The sequence below is a fragment of the Austrofundulus limnaeus genome, unplaced genomic scaffold, assembly GCF_001266775.1.
Source record: "Austrofundulus limnaeus strain Quisiro unplaced genomic scaffold, Austrofundulus_limnaeus-1.0 Scaffold42, whole genome shotgun sequence".
Classification (NCBI taxonomy): Eukaryota; Metazoa; Chordata; class Actinopteri; order Cyprinodontiformes; family Rivulidae; genus Austrofundulus; species Austrofundulus limnaeus.
In genome coordinates this window covers 1912320-1932777 of record NW_013952444.1, presented here as the reverse complement: position 1 = coordinate 1932777, position 20458 = coordinate 1912320, and the positions used below count along the sequence as shown (strand labels likewise).

Sequence of the window (20458 nt, the reverse complement as noted above, 5' to 3'; positions counted from 1 at the left end):
GTTGTTAAAAGTTGTTCCGAGTTGTTCTTCCATTAACCTTTTGCTTGTGTTTTTCTGCTGTTAGCCTTTAGCTAACGTTCTACTTTTTTAGCCTTTATTTAGTGCTTGGCTTCTATTTATTTTGCTTCTTTTAGCTACCTTATTGCTACTTTTAACTTCTAAGTGTTTTACTGTTTATAGTTTTTAGCTAGTTTTATTTTTCCATTAGCCTTTAGCTAGTGTTTTGTTGATGTTTTGCTAATGTTCTACTTCTTTTAGCCTTTAGTGCTTTGCTTCTTTTAGCTACCATGTTGCTACTTTTAACGTCTGACTAGTGCAGGGCTATTCAACTAAACTGCTCCGGGGGCCACAGTTACTGCAGGTCAACTGCTGAGGGGCCAAACATCCAGCAATCAAAGTTATTATGTAAATAAACAAAGTATTACAAAGATCTGTTACCTTTGAAACAGTTTATTTTGTTGTATTTATTCATGACTACAACACACAGAACCCTATGTAAGTAGTGATAATTAAACAATATCAAAAACAAAAATAACACTTTATGCCTCTTATTTCACACAATATTTTAACATCTATGACTTGCCAAATTTTTATTTTCACTTTCATAATTTTATCTTCAACTGCTTGTAATTTTTACTGTCTTGAGTGAAATGGTTTTTACCAGCTTCTAGACAAGATTCTGATGTTTCTGTAGACAAACACGTCTATGTCTAACTAACAAAACTTATAGTAATTAGAGTAGAAAACTGGGGGTTTGGGCTTAAGAGATGAATGAACCAATTGGCGGGCTGAACTTTGGTCACTCGCGGGCTGGATGTGGCCCATGGGCCGCCAATTGAATAGCCCTGCTCTTGTGTTTTACTGTTTATTGCTTTTAGCTAGTTTTTTTGCTTCTATTAGCTTGTAGCTAGTGTTCTGCTTCTTGTAGTTTGAACAACTCAATATCAGCTTCTTCATCGGACCTCAGTGAAGTCATTCAGTCTCAGACTTCATGTTTTCTCCTGATCCAGTAAATCTTACCCTGAACTCTTCCTTCAGGGGGCTGGAGTTGGTCTGCGGGTCCAGGCGGTTCATGTCGTAGTAGACGGAGCGGAGCTGGCTGGCGGGGATGGTCGTATCGCCACAAAGACACGCCTCCAAAATGGCATCATGGATAAAGACATACTGCTCCTGAAAAAAACAGCATCCTCATTGCGAATCCATCAGACATCTTAAATAAAACAGAATAAAACTTTATGTTTTTCTTTTTCACCAGCAGCAGAAAAAAACAACAAACAAACCAGTAGTTCTCTGCAGTTTTGCTAAGATTTCGCTGACCTTTTCTTGACTTTACCATGTTTTTGTTTTACCCCTTTGGCAACTTTTTATGACTAATGTTTTTCATTGTCTATGTTCAAAGGTTACATTACATATTTTAGCATTTTTTTCCCCTCTTTGCCACAAAACTGATTTACCTCGCTTTTAGAGCTAGCTTTTAAGGCCTGGGAGGGGGTATTTTCTGAAATTATCTGACCTTTTCTCAATATTCTGTGCGGATTTGATCCAACCTGAGCATACACGGTTCCACTGTTGTCACAACCATTGCAATAACCGATTCATAAAAAAAGGCTGATGTTTTAAAAAATAAATAAATAAAAAAACAGTCACTGAAGCAAAAAATACAGCCCATTTTTTTTCCTCCTGAAGTTGATCAGTCAAGCGATGGAGATGGTGACACAGCTTGATGCTTGATGCAAATCTGTTCTGAAGTGACATTTACAGCTGACACTTCCTTGTCACTTTGCACCAAAATCCACACATGTAGACAGGGGTCAGTGATTTACAGATTTAAAGGGAAACATGTTCCGCTGTTTGTTATCTGTCCAGAAGACGATGAGAGGCCTGTTGACAGAGAGTCTGAGCTGGGGTCAGCAGGTCAGCTCTCCGTCAGTCTACAGCTCCGTGGAGTTGATTTCTTGTAAACCCACAAACAAACAGAGGCAGAACACTTTCGTGCACAAATTAAAGCACGTCGCCAGTGTTGGTGTCCGGCCGCAGGCTGAGGAGCTCCGCCAAAACGAGCCTGAACACCTGCGAGGGGGAAACGCTCTGAAGGTCACTGAACTTCAGGAGGATGACTCAACGTTTGGTCTCCGGTTGCTCAAATCCCCATTCAAACGTCAGCGATGAAACATTTGCCCATTAAGCCCAATGACGCTTGTGATTTAAACAGAATTACGGGGAAACGATGCATTCAACGGCACCGTGGACATCTCCAGATGGCCGGCGTTCAGGAAAGTCATTGGGTTGTCCACACTGGAACAAAGCTGGAGTCTGAGCCAGGAATGTTTTCAGTCAGTGATTTGAAGTAAATCCTCTCTGTTCCAAGCCTCTAAACCCCTTAACTGCAGCGTGGATTGCCAAACACTCATGCATTGCATGCTCTATAACAGTTCTGTGTAGCTTATTAAATGTCTTTGGTACAAAAGTGATCACTGCAAATGTGAAAGCGGCACTTGTGATGACTTGGTAGTGCGCAATAAAATCCTGGGTCACACTTTTATGAGCTTCACAAACAAAACAAAACAAAACAAAACAAACAAAAAAAACCCAACTAATGAGAAGTTAATTTAAAATGAAATGGTTTAGGTACTTAGTAAAATACATTACTGCTTGAAAAATGCTTTTGTAGTTAAGTGTTCCAAAACCAGAATACTAATCCCATTTTACAGCAGTCTGGTTGTCTTTCTGTTGAGAAGTCAGGTGTTGCTGTCCTGATCCACAGATCAGCTGGTGGGGGTAATCCACCATAAATCAATGAACACAACCAAAAGAAGATGGTAGTTGTCCTCATTTCCAAACACAAGTAGTTGTAATTAATAGTGAAGTCAGTTGTTAGTGCTTCTATTAACACTATTATAAAGTCTTTCTTCTTGGTCATCATCATCTTTCGGCTGTTCCCTCTTTAGGGGCGAGTCATCCTCGTCCGTCTCATTTTGTCCTCAACTACCTCCATGTCTAACTGCATCCACGTATCTTCTTTTATTGAGTTAATCTAAGTACTTGGTTTGAACAAAATGTTACAGAAGTGCATCCATCATTTTAGAAGATAACTGGGATCAGCATTTGATGGTAAGTTTGTTTGAATCCTCTTTTTGACCACCTGAGTTGCTAAGTTAACCCACTTTTTTGCTGTTAAATGCATTTTGTTTTGTATTTGGAGTCTCCAGGAGCACAGAAAAGTTGGATTTAGTTTTCCTCGGTGCTGTGTAGATATCTTTATATTCTGTTCGGGTCATACTTTTCAACCCGTTCAGTTTTCTCCATTTTCTGAACTATTACGTCACAATATTTGAGACGGAACTATCAAATAATGCTTTACCAACTACCAAACGTTACTGTGCAGCTATATAATCGTAAAACCCCTCTATGAAATTAGAATGAACGGTTCTGGAAGCTGGAGGGTGTGTGTGTGTGTGTGTGTGTGTGTGTGTGTGTGTGTGTGTGTGAGAGAGTGCCTTGTTTGGGTTTAAAGAGACAGCCTCAAAATGAGTTGATCTGAGACGCACCTCAGAAAACGGGGGACAGAGGGGCTTGTGGAGTTACAATAAGGAGGAATTCAGTATTGCAGTTCCAATTTATAGACCCCAAATAGAGGATTTAAATGTAAAAAAGGATTTAAAAGCTTGATATTTCTCCTTTAATGACAAAATATTGTATGTTTTGCTTTAAATGAAAGTGCTCACTTCTATCATAGCTGAGCATTTGTTTTGAAGCAGCGGGGCTTATGTGAGGAATTAACTGTGGATATGACTTAATCCACCACTGATAGCCACAGTCTGTCAGGGTCCCACGTTCTACTGGTGGGTTTCTGCCGACAGGTTTTCAGCTCGGCTGAGAGAGCGGATCCACCGTACCTCGGTCTGGACCATGTTGACCCTCCGCGAGCGCAGCTCCCTCACGCAGTTGTAAATGTCCACCACTCCTTCCCTTTCCGCCATGTCCAGCATGATGTCGATGACAATGAAGCAGCCCGTCCGACCGGCCCCAGCGCTGCAGACACACATCAGAGTCCATGTTGACGGAACCATTTCGAGTTTTGAGACACACGACGTGTCTGAGCAGACTCTTTCAAGAAGGCTACCGCAACTAACCAACCTCAGCAAACAACAGGTTATAACACAAACAGTGTTCCAGACACTGAGCTAAAATCTGTTGTGATAAAAAATCTCTAACTGATTATATGACATTCTTGTTTAAAACTTTATTAGGATGGTGGATGATTTGCATTCTTTTATGAAATGCTAATTAAATGTTATTTACAAGTTAGAGCTAAAGGTTTGTGCTGAATGTAATTGACAAGAATTGTTATTTTTTTACTAAACACCAATAATTTTTAAGACACAGCTAACTCAGTAGATTTTTTTTGTGATGATAAGAAATATCAGTCAAAAATTTCCCAACTAATCAGGTTATTTGAAAAAAAAAAAAAAAACAGAAATGTGACTCAGAAAACAAATAGCATCACTGATGGGGAGTTATTCATAACTTTCACTTTTTTGAGCAAAACTATGATGATAGAAAAGTAAAACTATTTGAGAACAACATTTCTCAAAGTATTGCTCTAAAAACTGGTATTATCATCCATGTCACTAAATGTCAATAAGAAGTGGAGAGAATTCACAGAAAAAAAATCTCTATACACCTGGGACACAGCTGAAAACCAATACTGAGTAGTTCTGATCTGCAGAGCCTCAGGCAACACCAACTCAAAAAAATAAATAAATAAAACTGGCGAGCTTTTATTGTGGAAATCACTGTCGGGGCTCAGGAACACCTTAGAAAATCTCTGCTAGTGAGCAGACTTTGGTGCTGCATTCACAAACGCAAGTTAAAAAAGTCCATCAGGTAAAGAAAAAAAATAAAAGCACATAAAATCCTAGTCAGAACTAGATTATATTTATTTATTTTAAATCATGAATGTTGAATCTTCCAGGCGAAGAGGCAATAAAACATTCAGCTTAATAAAAAAAGTAACAGAACACAAGATGCAGCAATGTTGTGTCCTGTTGTATCTGGGGGCGGAGCTAGGATTTTTTGCAAGCACAGGGGTGGCCAAGGTGTTTTTATTAGAAAAACACTGTGGATTTGAAAATTCAAGGTGGCTGTCACAGCTAATGCCAAATAGCTTTAACTCAAATGTTTAAAGGAAAATTGAGCTATAGTTTTGTGTGATTATGGCTAGCTATAATTTATTATTCATACATTTTTAAACATGAAAATGTATACAATTATATAATTTAAATAAAAAATATATGCACAATAGGTTGCCTTCTGGCCAAGCCTCCCTTGCAAAAGAGTTCTGCGATCTCAATGAGATTTGCCTGGTTAAATAACAGTAAAATAAATAAATAAACAAATTTATATAGCAGAGTAGTATCAGAAAACAAACTTTACCAAAATCTAAATGGAATTACAAAATCTCAGATCATCACCCACTTTTCAGTTATTTGAGGGTGGCCAATTAAGTGCCAGAGAGGGCACGTGCCACCCCGGCCACCCCTCTGGCTCCGCCCCTGATTGGATCATTTTTAAAATATGACCCCAAAGTATAAACCTACATAATTAGTACAAATGTGTGGCCTCAAAGATGGAATATATACATTCCTTTAGCTTTTATTTTTTTGAGTTAGTCCAGAGGTTAAAGTGTAATTTAACTCATTTGTTTCATGATAAATTAACAGCTTCAAAATCCATGGTCTTGTTATGTAATGAATCAGGGTCGGCCCATAGCATAAGCAGCATAGGAAAATGCTAAGGGCACAGTCCATCTAAAGTGCGACACAAATAGTGGACCAAAAAACGTATTTTATAACTTTTATTAGAGTATAGTGGACAATAATCAATGGTTAATCAAGTTTATGAAGGTAACTTGTTTTGTGGGTTTCACAGCTGCTTTGTTTCAAGGGTGTCCTATATTAACTATTTTAATTAAACAATCTGGTTTCTAAAGATAAAAAATAATATCAAAGACAAAACTATTTAATTGGGTATGTGACTGTATGTAAACTGGCAGTGATGGCAGTCTGTGCAAACTTTGCATAGATTTGGATTTAAGTATTCAAGTTGTGAAAACTGTAAAAATAATAGAAAGACAAACTGAAACAAACGCGTTTGCAGACAGGGAACTGTGTTTCCATGCACACCAACCTGCAGTGAACCACCATGGGCCCGGCATTGTTCAGAGTCTTGGTCTTGACCCTCCTAATGAACCCCAGCAGGCCCGTGGCGTGATAGGGCACGCCGTGGTCCGGCCAGCCGGTGAAGTGAAACTGTCGAATCTCTCGGATCTCGTGGGCTCCTCTCTGTGGATCGGAGTCGGGTTAAACACACAGAGCACGAGGGGGAAGACAAACGAGCACCGTGAGAGGTCGTTCTAAAACAAATACGGAGAATTAAACGCAAACACAAAACTTCATGGACACAGTGAGGAACAGGATTTCCATTATCTGACTGTAAACATCACGTTCAGGAGGAGCTCTGTTTGTGATTTCAGCTTCTTGTATTCAACACACGAGAACTTTAGGCACGTCAACATTTTAATTTGTTAAATTTATGACTGGAAATCTGGATTAAATTAAGCCACAGTGAGCTGCAACTCTTCAAAGTGTGACTGCAGCCCAATTGGATGTTTGTTCCTTAGCATTAATTAACCAACACATGAAGGGAGAGCTGATGATTAGAGGGAGCTCCCGCTGGGAAACCTTTCATTCCTAAGAAAAAGTGTTGGGGGATTGTGTGCTAATGTGAAACACTTCAAGTTCCTTCATCAGCCTATATCCACGCAAACACTCACTTTTAAACTTAGAATTCTAACGTCTCCTTAGAGAAAAAAAAAAAAAACGTTCATAGCAGTTTTACAGATGTGCAGCTAAAATTTGGCTCGGTAGTAGCCGAAAAGTCCCTCCCAACAAATACTTCAAGTGCACCTCATTTATCTTTCCTTCAAACTTTAGCTTTAATTAATCTGTTAGCAAAATATCTACAACCCACTGAATGAATTTTAATGGAAAATAATCTACAACGGATTTCCTTTTAGAGTCAATTAAATTCAACATAAGCTAACACAGAAATGGTAATTAGGACCCTCACAACTGAAGTGGGGGTCATATTGTTTTTGTACAGTATTTATTTATTTATTTATTTATTTATTTATTTATTTATTTATTTTCAGTGAATTTTGGTCAACCGTAGTACAGAAACGGCAACATCATGCTGATCAATATGAAATTTGACAGGAATGTTGAGGGGTCCAGTTTTACGATAGACCCCATATTTGAGGAGGGGGCTCCATCTGAAAAGGGGGTTTCTGGACATAGAAAAACTGTTCAACATGGGAGCTTCAGATTTTTTTTGTTGCTCAGCTCTGGGGTGTCCAGGGCCCACCAATCGGGTCCACCAATGAACACCCCCCCACACACTCCCCCCACTCCTTCGGACCCCCACCCACCTGAAAAGGGGGTGTCTGGACTAACAAAATTGCTTATAACTCAAAAACTACTGAACATATGAGCTTCAGGATTTATTATTATTATTATTATTTTGCTTTCCATCAGGCCTACCAATGAGCCCCCCAGATCCCCACCCAAAACAATAAATCTGTTCCGGTGAGTTCTGAGATCCGCTATGCGGTATCTAGTTTTTAAAGATATTGAGTTAAAATTTGGCGTGCTAGTAGCTAAGACTCATTCACGAGACTTTGCTTGACGTTATTTTCAAGGTTTGACCAAAACAGCTACATTTTTGTTATTTTTCTATCTTTAAATGAGTTAAAAACTGTGGTATGCAAGATGTCAGGTGATATTTTAATTTTCTAATGATTCATCTTGTAAAATGCGTGGCAGAATGGAAGGAAAGCAAAACATTTCAGGTCTCTTACGCAACAAGTTTAAAACAAAGATCTTAGTCGTATATATGCAAATTATTGAAATAAGAAGTATCGAGTGGCGAATCATTCCCATGGTTCTGAAAAACATTTAAAAATGCTTTTAGGTAAGAAGCAAAAGGAACTTCACAAACTATTCCTCTTTAAAGCACTGCAGCGGTTCTCAAGCTGCTTTTGACTTTATAACCAACGTGTTTTATTCAGCTCGGGTGCTTGATGACGTGAGATGAAAAACAGAAAAAGTTGTACCTTCTCCACAGCAAAGGTTCTGATGACGTACTCGGACAGGAGCTCGGTCTCTATCAGCGTCACCTTGATGTCTCTGTAGATCTCCGTGTCATCGGGCCAGTACTTGCAGCACTTCACCTGCGCGTCAGAACACCAACTGTTTTACATCACATCCTAATTTTCATTTTCGTCCACATTGCTTTTTTTTTTTTCAGAGGGCCCGTCATTTTCTCCCCAATAAGGACTGTCACATAACATTACCTCCAATTTGCCACCTGATACTTGGGTTTGTGAACCGTTTCTTTCAAATCAAAATGAGATTTGCTTCGTATTAGTTTTCGTCCCCCGGTCGAGAATCCACTGCAAATGGGTATCTCATGTATTGACGGAAGGGGTTCATTCGCACTTTATTGCTTTTTCATTCTCACTTCGACGATGTGAAAATGAGTCTAAAGGTGGATTGTGCACAAAGCTGAAAAGCAGCTTCCAAGGGGAGGTTTTATTCTATTCCTCCACCTTAAAATTTTGCCTTATAGTGACGATAAAGACGACAAAAAAAAAGTGTGCAAGCATCAAATGAGGGGGATATAATTACGATCCTGTAATGACATGAACTAATAAACTCTCAGCTGTTTAAAATAGATTTCCCTACTGAAATCTAAAACATCTCACTGGAAATAGTTCTTGTATTAGGTATCATAAGAGTGCAAAATTACCCCCCATGCCACCCCACCCCACCCCGTTCAGTTAAACTGTTGATACTAGTGGAGCAGGATGATCGGTTCTGATGAGGGATAAATGGGACAAGTAGATTTAATTTTTCTCCGTAGCATCTCTGGGCTGATTACAAATGAAATGAGGTTTTGGTTTGTGGAACGACACAGAAAAAACGGGTGGGGGGAATTTTCAGGTCCCTCTCCCTGACACCCCCTCATGAGTAATCCCCGATGACAATCACAAATCCATCGTCCCGCTTCCAGCCAGATTGAATTAGCCAAAAGCCATTACCTTATTAGATCTCTCCGAATCAGACGCCTGGTTTTGGAGGGATCTTAGCCTTCGGGTTTAAACACGCCGCACAGATGTTCGTTTGTGGAAACACTTACGGGCACGGGTGGCGGAAAGGACGCAGCTCTCGAACTCATTTGCTAATGTGGATAAAGTATGCAGAGGGTGGGGTGGGGGGTCACCTCGTCGCACACATCGGCACGCCAACTTCCCCAAAATCAAACCTCTTGTACATCAAAGTGCACCCTGTGTGTGTGTGAGCGCCGAGACAGAGGCTCTGTGTGTTTGTGTGTGTGTGTGTGTGCCAGGATTTCCCAGAGTGCATCAGCAACTGTGCCGAGCAGATGGCCCGCTGTGATACGGCGAGGTGATTTTATGGGGCCCTCTGTGGTCTCTGTGACCAACTGCGCCTACCGCGCCGCCATTGGATAAGGATCATATAACAGACGGTTTGGGGGCCGGCGCCCGCAGAGGACGCCGCCGCAGCTAAGCAGGTGTGGAGAAGGTGTGGGGCGGGGCCGGGCGGTCTGGGCTCAGCTACTGTAGGAAGGCTTAATGAGGCACCTGGAGATGGGCCCATGAATCATTATCAGCTCTGCTACATTTAAGCCCCACCAAAAAGAAAATGCACCTCAGCAAAATCAAGGTGTGCATAAGTTTAGATTTTTTTTCTTTTAAAGTAAAAAAGTGTCAAATTTCCTATAGAGAAAATTCCCCTGGCTGTCAAAGCATAAAATCATACATTAAATCCTTCATTTTTTTCTTGATCATAATTTAACAAGGAGGAGGCAAGTCGTGAATTAAGTGGAACAAATTAGAACAAAGGAAGTCTCTGACTTAACCATTGCAGCTACCATTAGTTTAACAATTATAAAGGTATTTTGGACTCAATAATGGTTCCCTTTTGTCCAATGAGGAGAGCATTAAGAGGTGTTTCTGTTCCGAGGAGCCCGACAAGAGCTGGCAGCTTCAGCAGACTCTAATCTTCTGTTATAGAGCCACTCGGATGAAACAGTAGTCAGTCGCCTGGATGCCTCTCTGGTAATGAAGGCCATCAATCAGTTTCTTTTCACTTCTCACTGATCAGATAGATGGAAAAAGAGCTGGCGGCGCACGAGTCCCATACCTCACTAAGTCAGAATACACCCACACACACGCGGCAACATCTGGACACTGATGTTCAAAGACATTAAAAACATAAAGGATGTCTCAGCTTTGCCTCCAGATACAATCAAGCTGTCAGTCGACTGAGAACCGGCTAATCTCGCGGTTCGAGTGACGGTAATTAATACTCACCCTGCCCACTTCTACCAGGTTGGTCACCATGACAATAGCGGCTGTGTTCTCCTGCCACACCATCCTCCAGAAATCGAAGACGGTCTCTTGCATGGGCCCTAAAATAAATAATAAAGAAAACGGGGAGAAAAGGTTATGCTAATTGTTTTCTGAATCAACTTAATAAAAACAACACTTCGGCCTTAACTGCAGGCGTCAACCTTGTCAGTGTGTTAGCAAAATGTCTCCTGAACTATTGGATGGTATTTGGTAAAAGTTACTATTGGTGCTAGAAGTGCAATGGTTCACGATTCGGTTCAACACTTTAGTCTCACTGTTCAATACAATCTTTTTAATACAAAAAAAGAGAAATATCCAAGTCCTTCTGAACTTGTAATTTATTGAAATTAATTCTGAACATTTGTTTAACCTCAAAGGTACAGTTTTTAAATTAAATGTCACCAAAATAGCAAGTTTCTCAGTGGATCTGTGTTCGACAATGCAGCCTAGTTAGAGTAGTCGAACACAGATTCACTGATCCTTCAACACAGAGCATCTACAGAAGACAAATTGATAAAACAAAATTTAAAAAATCTGTATTGTTCCAAATATAGTGTGTACTGAACCAAGAGCACTGTAATGAACGGTTCAATACAGATACCTAACAGATGCACATAAAACTGATTTTTATTGAGATCAAGACGGCCGTCACAAAAAAAAAGTAATAACTCAGTCCTTTTTGCAGATATTAAGCTAAATTTGGTGTGGCAGTAGCTGAGAGTCATCCTCAGCATATTATCTAAGGGCTGACACATATCACTAACTGCACTGTACTTTATAAATTCATTTATGACGTTATTTACAAGGTTTGAAATCATGAAAAGTGGACGATTTGCACTCCTCCTATGAGAGCTAGATCTCTAAATTAGATGGGAATAAGGCTAAAGCCAATGTGTGTGTGTGTGTGTGTGTGTGTGTGTGTGTGTGTGTGTGTGTCTGTGTCCACATGACAAAACCCAAAGTATTTACCACCACATGCCATCCGCTCAGCACCAACCCTTCCTCTGAACTAGACCCAAAACCTGCGTGCGGGGATCCGTTCAAATACCTCGAACATCCAAAACTTCACAGAGCAATAATTGTGGGTTTGAAATTAATTATTAATCTGGTTCATTTTAATCATGTGCCACGTGAAAGAGAATTACTCCAGACAATTTAATTAGTGAATGCAAATCTCCACAACAGTGCGTTCTCCTGCGGTCGGCCCAAATTACCTGGAGACACAACGGATTGTTCAAGCTCGTACAGAGACGGGATAAAACAAGACATTCACCAAGAGTTCATGTTGTTTATTTAATATGTAAAAAATTAACCACAGTTCCTTAAAAGCTGCTTTAATTTAGGTCATATACTAAAATTTTACAACTTCTTTTTTCATGCCTTTATTTGGCATCCCGGTTTTATAAACTGTTCTGCTGTGTCCGGTAACAGCTGGAAAACAAAGATATTTATCTGCTCTAGGTGCTGTAGGCCTTCAGAAGTCTGAATTTTTTTGAAAGTGCCCCTGAAAAGTGCATTAGTGGCTATCAACACAATCTGGGTTATTGTGTTACACAAGGAGAATTTAGTGAGTCCAATAATGGAGTTCAGATAAAACCACCAGATGTGATGACCTGTCTGAAATACAGTTACTTTTTACTCGCCACAATGACAGGTGGGACATCGCACAGCAATCACTAGAGTCAGCAGCACTTTAACAGCCCGGCATGAAAAGTGCGTAAAGAAAATGATGGATGGATGTGTTAGCAAAATATCTTCTGAACCATTGACCAAGTAATCACCAAATATTACCAATGTTCTGGTCCTCATCCTTAGTGGTGCTCATGATTTTTGAAGATATTTTGCTAACAGACAAACAGCTTTGACTCTGACAGTCAATGCTAGAGTTCTAATGACTCAACTACCACATCAAATTTTGACTCAATATTTGTAAAGTTGACTAAAGCTATCTCAGTGTTAAGATATGTCTCTCTTAACTTGGTGTTGCTGAGGTGCAAAACATGCAACGTAAACAAAGGGATAAGAAACAAAAAATGTAAAAGAAAAATATGAAATATAGAAAAATAAAACGTCAAGAAAACATAAATATCAGAACGTAGACTAATTAAGGTAATGTGAACTAACCAGGGGCAAAACTTGACTTTGTTTCATGGGGTAGAGAGGTAGCTAAAGAAAAGCTGTCAGGATTTGAAATTTCAAGATGGCCGCCACTCCTAATTCCAAATGGCTTCCATTCAGCTGTTTTAAGAAATATTGAGCTGAAATTCTTTGATCATAACATGTTTAATGCTAGTCACAACTTATTATTCAGCCATTTTTAGACATACAAAGCTGAAGGTGAACGTAGAAGTAGCTGAAAACACTCTTTATAACTTCTAAAGGGCTCGACACGCGGGGAGCGACAAACTACAGCGATTAACTGCTGTCATCGCAGCCAGGGTGAAAACCGACACACGGGATGCGATAGCGATCACAGCGTTGCGAATCGCGCTCTCAGATCGCTTGTCTTCACAATTTTGATTGGTTCTTGACTCTGAAGGCGGGTGTGCATTACGGACGTGTAAACTAAACAAATCTTGCGATGCTAATGATATTGAAAAACAAACACACATCAAGATACAGTTTTTATGAGGAAAAACTTACCATAAACTTCACCCTGGTGCCAATTAATTCCCACAAGCTTTTTAGTAATCACTTGGTGAAAGTGTTAGCTAACTGCAGCGTGTAGCATACTCTCCTCTCATTGGTCAGTCAATGAAACCCTCGCTGATTGGTTGTACGCTAAGCGACAGATTGGTTGTACGCTAAGCGACAGTGACAAAAGTTGAACATTTTTCAACTTTCACATGTCGCATCGCAAGCTCGCGTGTGCACGTCTACGTGTACGAGAGCAAAATTTCACATGCACTATTTTCGCCGGTCGCTTAGCTGGAGGAGGGCAAGCGATTGTCGCCTCACCGCACAGGCTCCATAGGAAATGAATGGAGAGCGAGCGACGTCGCCTCCCGTGTGTCGAGTCCTTAAATGCTAATCATAAATTCAAAATGGCCACCACAGCTAGCTTTAAAATCTATAATTCAGCCATTTTAAGACTTAAGTTAAAACTTGTGGAGTAGCGTAGAATGATCACGCTAATTACGATGGTAATCCCAAATTAAGCTAACCACTGATGTCAAAGCTAACGTCACAAAGGGGTTATAATTAAGAAATTTTTAAACATCCACATCTAAAAACAATTACATAGTGTCAGAGAACAATCTCAAAATCTAAATGCAAATACAAAATCCATGACCCACTGATCATTTGTTTTGGGGTGCCATCTGGGGTGGCCCATTAGATGCCAGAGGTGGCTCTTGCCACCCCAGCCACCCCTCTGGCTCCGCCCCTGAACCAACTGATATTTGAGCTATGGACTACGTTGAGGCTATGGATTACATTTTTTGCAGTTGTAGTGCAAAAAACAATAAATAATTCAGTAAGTGTTATTGCAAATGAGAAGCATTTGTGAGCATTACTGTGTTAGTTTAAGGTATAAAGGGGTAAGTTGAAGGACCCTGGACTCAATGAGTCCAGTAGCAGAGGGAAATAAACGTTCATGTGGCAAGAGGTTTTGGTCCTAATGGACCCGATTTTTGAGAGTTGTAATAAAACCTATCCAGTGGTTCAATAGATATTTTTCATTATCACGTCTTTATGAAATAAAAATATAAAAACAGACAATCCCATCGTTTTTGTTTTTCAGTATTTGCTGCCATGTCTAATTTAAGCTGACGTGTTTTTGCAACCCTTTGTTACCAGTTACAGTACATTTTTTTCTTTAGTTTCTAGATCGTAGAGTCTTGTTTAATGAGCTTTATGGCGTACCCAAATAAGCCTTTATTGTCTAACCTCTACATGGACAGCAAGTTTAAACATTATAAAAACACTGTTGTGGATATTACAAGTAAAAACTTATAAATGATTAGTATCAAACAGCCTTTTCTAAAATCATATTTTAGCTGCCAGCGTTGGAATGCCTCTCTCTTAGGAAAACAAGAACAGTTGCATAAAAATAATAGATTCATATTTTGTTTATCTGAAAGGCAGACATGTTCTCACATTCAAATTGGACAACTAAAAAACTGGACCAAATCTACATGAGAACTTCCATTTGTTATTCCCTCCGTCCTTCTGCTTTGCATGTGATGGCATGCCTTAAATTTAACTGGAGGACCTCATGTCTCCAATACAGTCACTTCCAGTTTATCCGATAGCTACCCAACCTGATTGAACCGCCCACTCTGCTGCCACCCACGCTCGTCCCCGAGGGAGGATACACACTGCCGAGAAGTTTGAGAGAGGGAGACTGAGAAGCAGGACAGCTTGTGTGTAGGACTTCACTAACACAATAACACTTGGCATTATATTGTAAATCGACCGATGGGAGGCTCCTGCCAGGCTTCCTTCAGCCAATTTAGGCTCCTATAAGCATGCTGAGACGGAGAACTGATATGGGTACGTTGCTGGGTAGAAGTGAACTTGATGACACTCATGAGGAAGCAAGTATTGCTCTAGATGAGTAGGTGATTTTGAACAAAGGGATCTCGCAAACTGCTTTAGATTTAAAGTGAGCACTTTCAGGGATGTAGCTTAGGACAGCTCATTGTTTTTGATAGTTTATCACCTCAAAAAGTATCAGTTTATATTAGTTTAAAATCTGTTGTCCTAAATGGACATTTTTCATTGAAGAGCTTTGGCAAACTTTACATTTTAGTAAATTGGTTGATTAGAAACAGGTAAAAATATATCTAGAAAACATTTAATAGCTATACTGGAAGAAACTCCACAGTAAAACTTGTTTATTTCTGGAATACATTCACATTTCATCCTACTGATATGAATATTCTCAACATCTGTTTGATAAAAGAGCCATTGTGTCACCTTGAAATACTTTGAGGCTTCTAAAAAATAGGTAGGTTTTATTTTAATCTAGTTTTTGCTGTTTTTTATGTAAGTATTGAACTATTTCATCAACATGAAATATCAAGAGGCTAAAGCAGAAATCAGATGTTTTTTGTCATCTACTTAACTCCAATGCCTGTTGGACAAATTTCATGAGTTCATGAGGGTCTGCCACATCTGTGGTCTATCCCCACGGGTACAAACTTTGTGAGTTTGTGCTTGCTCATCAAGCCATGCTCCAAAACAATGTGGCACTACACAGTACACACACAACAGACAGCGAAGACCACAAGTCAAAGACAAAAAGCTACACTAACAGTTATTTGGATACTGGAGGTAGAGTTTTATCCACATCTGCACCAACTAGAAATCAAAAACAACAAGAACAAACAAATGGTTTTAATTCCTGATGAGAATTAAATCTGTATTTTCTTTTTAATGTAAAGTTTAGCTTAGTTGTCAGGTGTAATGTAACGAAGTACAATAAGTACTAAAGTTATTTTTGCAAGGAGCTGTAACTTTACCAAGTATTTTTTTTAAATCATAACTTTTAATTTTATTTTGTTACATTAAACCATAAAAATGATACGTTTACTTCTTTACGTTAGAATTTAACACCTCGTTACGCGTTACAAATTTAAATATGACCAAACTCATCATGAAAGGAGTTTCTGCACTCTAAAAATGAAGTGTTGAATTTACTGAACCAAGTTGTGTCAACTGGTTCCCCTTAACCGAGATCAGCAAATCGAGTATTTTGCACATTTGTGTCGCTTGCTTTGTATTTACTAAACTCAGCTTAGTGGAACCAGTTGACATATATTTTGTCAATAATGCGCCTCTGCTTGTTGCCACCTTCTCTGGAGTGTGAGATTGTAGATAACTAAATGATGGGGGGCAAAATAGACCAAGAAAAAAGAAACAGTATTCTACCATATTGTATAATACTGAATCCTTTTCTAACATGTAATAAATTCTACAGCAGGGGTCTCCAACCAGTAGCTCATGAGCTCATTTAAAGTAGCTCTTCAGTGCTCATGAAAAATTAGGAGAAGCAAAATTTAATTTGTCATCGGCCAACCAAACTTTAATTTAATTACAATCAATCTAAGATATCCCTTCCCCTTGGTTGTCATTCAAACTGTTTATGTAAATTCAGTGTATTTTGTGGTGGTTTCATGTGAACTGAAGACATTTTTTTTGTGCAAATCAAGCTTATTCCAATGGTTTAAGTTTAAATTTAAAATTAAATGTTGCAAAAAGTAGCTCTCGGACAATTTCATTTTGTAGTTCTTAAGTAAGAAAAGGTTGGATACCCCTGGTTCTACAGTATTGTATCTTATTACACCATCCATCCATCCATCCATTTTCTGTACACGCTTATTCCTTTTCAGGGTCGCGTGGGTCACTGGTGCCCATATCCAGCAGTCACAGTGCGAGGGGCGGGGTACACCCTGGACAGGTCGCAAGTCCATCACAGGGCCACACATAGAGACAAATGAGACAAACAACCATTCACTCTCTCACTCACACCTAGGGACAATTTAGAGTTATTAATTAACCTGACAGTCATGTTTTTGGTCTGTGGGAGGAAGCCGGAGTACCCGGAGAGAACCCACTCATGCACGGAGAGAACATGCAAACTCTACCCAGAAAGGTCCCGCGACCGGGATTTGAACCGGTGACCTTCTTGCTGAGAGGCATCAGCTCTACCAACTGAGCCACCGTGCCGCCCTTATTACACCATGTTGTGTCATATTGTTTTTCATGGTGAAATATTTTATTGTACCACATTGTACCGTATTGTGTCACATTGTTTGTGCTATATATTTGTTAAAATTGAAATGTGGGAGTACGCGTGCAGTGCTATGTGGCCCTCTGGTAGTGTCAAGAAAAAGTTGCAACCCCTTCCATCCTTTAAGTTGCCCATTCCTGTTTTAAATAATAAAACAAAACATAATATAATAACTAAAGGACTTTTGTGTTTCAGTGCAAACAAATCCTGTTAATAAGCTGCACCGAGGGAAAGCTCACACTCGCAAAGATTTAGCCGTAAGTTGCTGGTGTGGAACTGATTTTCAGAGCTCACTTGAGGAAGATGAGAGCAGTGTTTGTACTACAGTGCGTGAGGATTCTAGCTGGAGAAGTTTGGAGGAGACACTTCAGAGAAGGAAAAAAAAAAAAAAAAAAAACAGCGGCAGGAGCTCCACTTCCAGCTGTCAGGGAGCTAATGCTGCTGCAGACGATGCAGTGTTTTGGGACTAGGCCTGCTCCTCCTCAGAAGCACGGAGTGTGACAGCTGTGGAAATCCCCCGGCCAGGTACGTTCCAAAACTCCTGATCAACATGTGCACACACACTCCTGCAGACAAATACGCAGGCCACGTTCCTCCTCGTGCCCATCAATATTACATGATGCAGACTTGGGCATAATGTACACTTACTTATCATTTCTTCACTCTCTCCCTCTGTAACCCCCCCTCCACTGAGATGTTAACCTGTAAATAATAAAACTTTAGCGCTCCTGGTGTCACTTGCTGCTCGCGAGAGACAAGATGGAGGAGCGGAAACGACCGGAGGGGACGAAGGCTCGATGAAATTGAACTCTTTCCCGGATCATGAATATTTTCCACATCAGCTGGAGGCGGGAGGATGTAGAGACTTATCAGAGCTGTTTGTATCCCTGCGTTGATGTAATTCACTACTTCTAACAGGAAGAAGGTCATGTCTGATCAGTACTTAAAAGACAAAAATGGACAGAGGCAAAATGATGAACTGGAAGAGCCGTTATACACACAAGTTCTCCATTCAGGGAGTAACAGAAATTTGTGGTACTGCAGCAATAATAATAAAAAAGCTCTGGATGAGAGAATGACCTACATAATGAGGAGCAGAGCTCGGGTGATAAGGCTTTTATGGAGTGACAGCTGTTCTACCTGCCGTTGTCACCTTGACAGAGCAAAGGGACTCGTCAATAAACCCCAAACTAATGAGTGTCATTGTAGTTTACAGCGTGAGGCAGCGGAGACAACATTATCCCACCTGTCTGCTGTATTAAGCACATCCAAACCACCTCCACCAGCAATTTATGACAGAGATTTTTCAGCTTATCCAGCGCGATTGGAAGCCTCATGATTTTCTGAGCCACTGCTGGTCCCAGTGGAGACAAAGTGTCACTCAGAGGGAAAACTTTGCAAGGGGAGAGGAGAGACTACTTCCTCATTTCCAGCGAGTGCACCAATGCCCAGGTGCTCTTTTCAGGTGCTACAGTATGCAGTTTGTCTGAGTGAAAGAGACAGGTCTGTGTCTGGCTTTCCTATCATCTTCGGCTGCTCTTTGCCTCAGTGTCAGCAGACTGAACCTTCCTTCCTGTCAGTCTGCCGGAACTGATGATGAATTATAAAAAAGGGCCAGCTCTTCTGGAGAATACAGATGTTTTCACACATGCACACTTCATTTCTCGAGGACTAGACAACTGTGGAAAGCTTTACCACACCGGCAGTGGAAATGGAGGACTTACTACGCAAGCTCAATGAGAGGAAAAGAGCTAATTAACTTGAATGAAAACATTAGTCTATGGAGAACCAAGTGTAAAATAAAATACTAAAAATATCACAGTTTTTATCATTTGAATCACTCTGAGAGTAAAATAGTTAAAAAGTTCTGCTAACATTTTATTGTTATTTAGCTCACTGCTCTTGCATTTTGCTATATTTTACCAAATGTTAAATTTAAATGTAAAATTCTAAATCTAAATGTGTAAATCTTGTGGCTAAATGTAGAAATATACATGTAAGTATTTCAAAATAGAACGCAGCCTTTGTCGTTGATGCGTGACTTCTGTTATGATGTCATCATTCTGAGACAAAAGCAACCGCTAACGCTGCAAACGCTGCTAACGCTACCCTACAAGACAGCAAACTTGCAGTTGCGGCCAGTGTCCGAGCTGCACTTCAAACCGCCGGACCACAGGTACCATCCATATTGTTTACAACAAACACATTTTAAATTTAGCTTTTAAATACCATTTTCACCAGCATTAGCAGCGTTAGCGGTTGCTTTTGTCGCAGGATGACGACAAGGCTGCTTTCTATTCCGAAATTCTTAAACGTAAGCTTTATCATTTAGCACCAACATTTAAGATTTACCTTTTATATTTAGATTTAGGATTTAACATTTAAATTTAATATTTAGCAAAAAATAGCCAAAATGTAACAACAGTGAGCTAAATAATAAACTGTTAGCAGAACTTTTTAACTCTCAGAAAGTGAAATAAATAATAAAAAATTGTGTTAGTGACAGTTTTTAACATTTTTATTTTACACTTAACACCCTGTAGCAGTCTTCTAAGGTTTTTCATGCTTCTGTTTGGAAAATATCTTTGACAGCTGAGCTTTATGTGCATATTTTAAATAAAACAAAGCTCCTGATCACTACAGGACACTTACTGACGTCAATAATTCAACAGATTTAATTTCAGACCCGACACACTTGGGCAAAGAGAAGCCCGCAGGAGAGCGCCGACACTTGACAGAGGGCTTTGTTTTGAGTGTTTGACTCAGCGGTCAAGGCGAACCGAAGCAGGTGCCGGAGCACACGAACCAAGCGGCCGAGCTGCCTGATTGGTATGCCGTCTCTTTCTGAAGTAAGAGCAAACAGAGGGTTGTTTTAATTGAGACACTGAGGAAGAGAGGCGTCGCACTAACAAACAGGTAATTATGCAACTCCCAGCTCCGCTAAAGCAGACTGTGAATCCATTAAGGCCTCTTTACAAAAAACGCCTCTTTTTTTCTTTCGCTCTTCACAGATTTTTTTTCTTTCCCTCTAAAATCCCTTTGCATGCGGCTGCCACTGTTGAGTAGGAGTGAGGTTCTCGATGTAAAATTCATAACAATTAACCATCAATCAGATTTAACCTCTGGGGTCACTGTAAGTGCTCCTTTCTCTGCAAACGTGCCGGCCAGATTAATACAGTGACAAAATGTGCCTGTACATGTCAGCTAATCCATTTATTTATTCAGCG

General features: G+C 40.0%; 1 protein-coding gene across 17 annotated transcripts in view; it reads right to left on the bottom strand.

The window, feature by feature from the left end:
- The window catches only part of LOC106516911 (protein tyrosine phosphatase receptor type M), a 240694-nt gene that overhangs the window by 12833 nt on the left and 207403 nt on the right, over nucleotides 1-20458 (bottom strand). For 16 of the 17 annotated variants that reach the window (XM_014007504.1, XM_014007507.1, XM_014007505.1 and 13 more), the window contains 5 exons: nucleotides 10457-10554; nucleotides 8174-8290; nucleotides 6190-6344; nucleotides 3897-4032; nucleotides 1021-1170 (listed from right to left, as the gene is read on the bottom strand). In XM_014007504.1, the coding sequence (XP_013862958.1) occupies nucleotides 1021-1170; nucleotides 3897-4032; nucleotides 6190-6344; nucleotides 8174-8290; nucleotides 10457-10554 (656 nt within the window). The remainder of the gene's footprint in view (nucleotides 1-1020; nucleotides 1171-3896; nucleotides 4033-6189; nucleotides 6345-8173; nucleotides 8291-10456; nucleotides 10555-20458) is intronic. The other variant, XM_014007506.1, reaches the window with a different exon arrangement.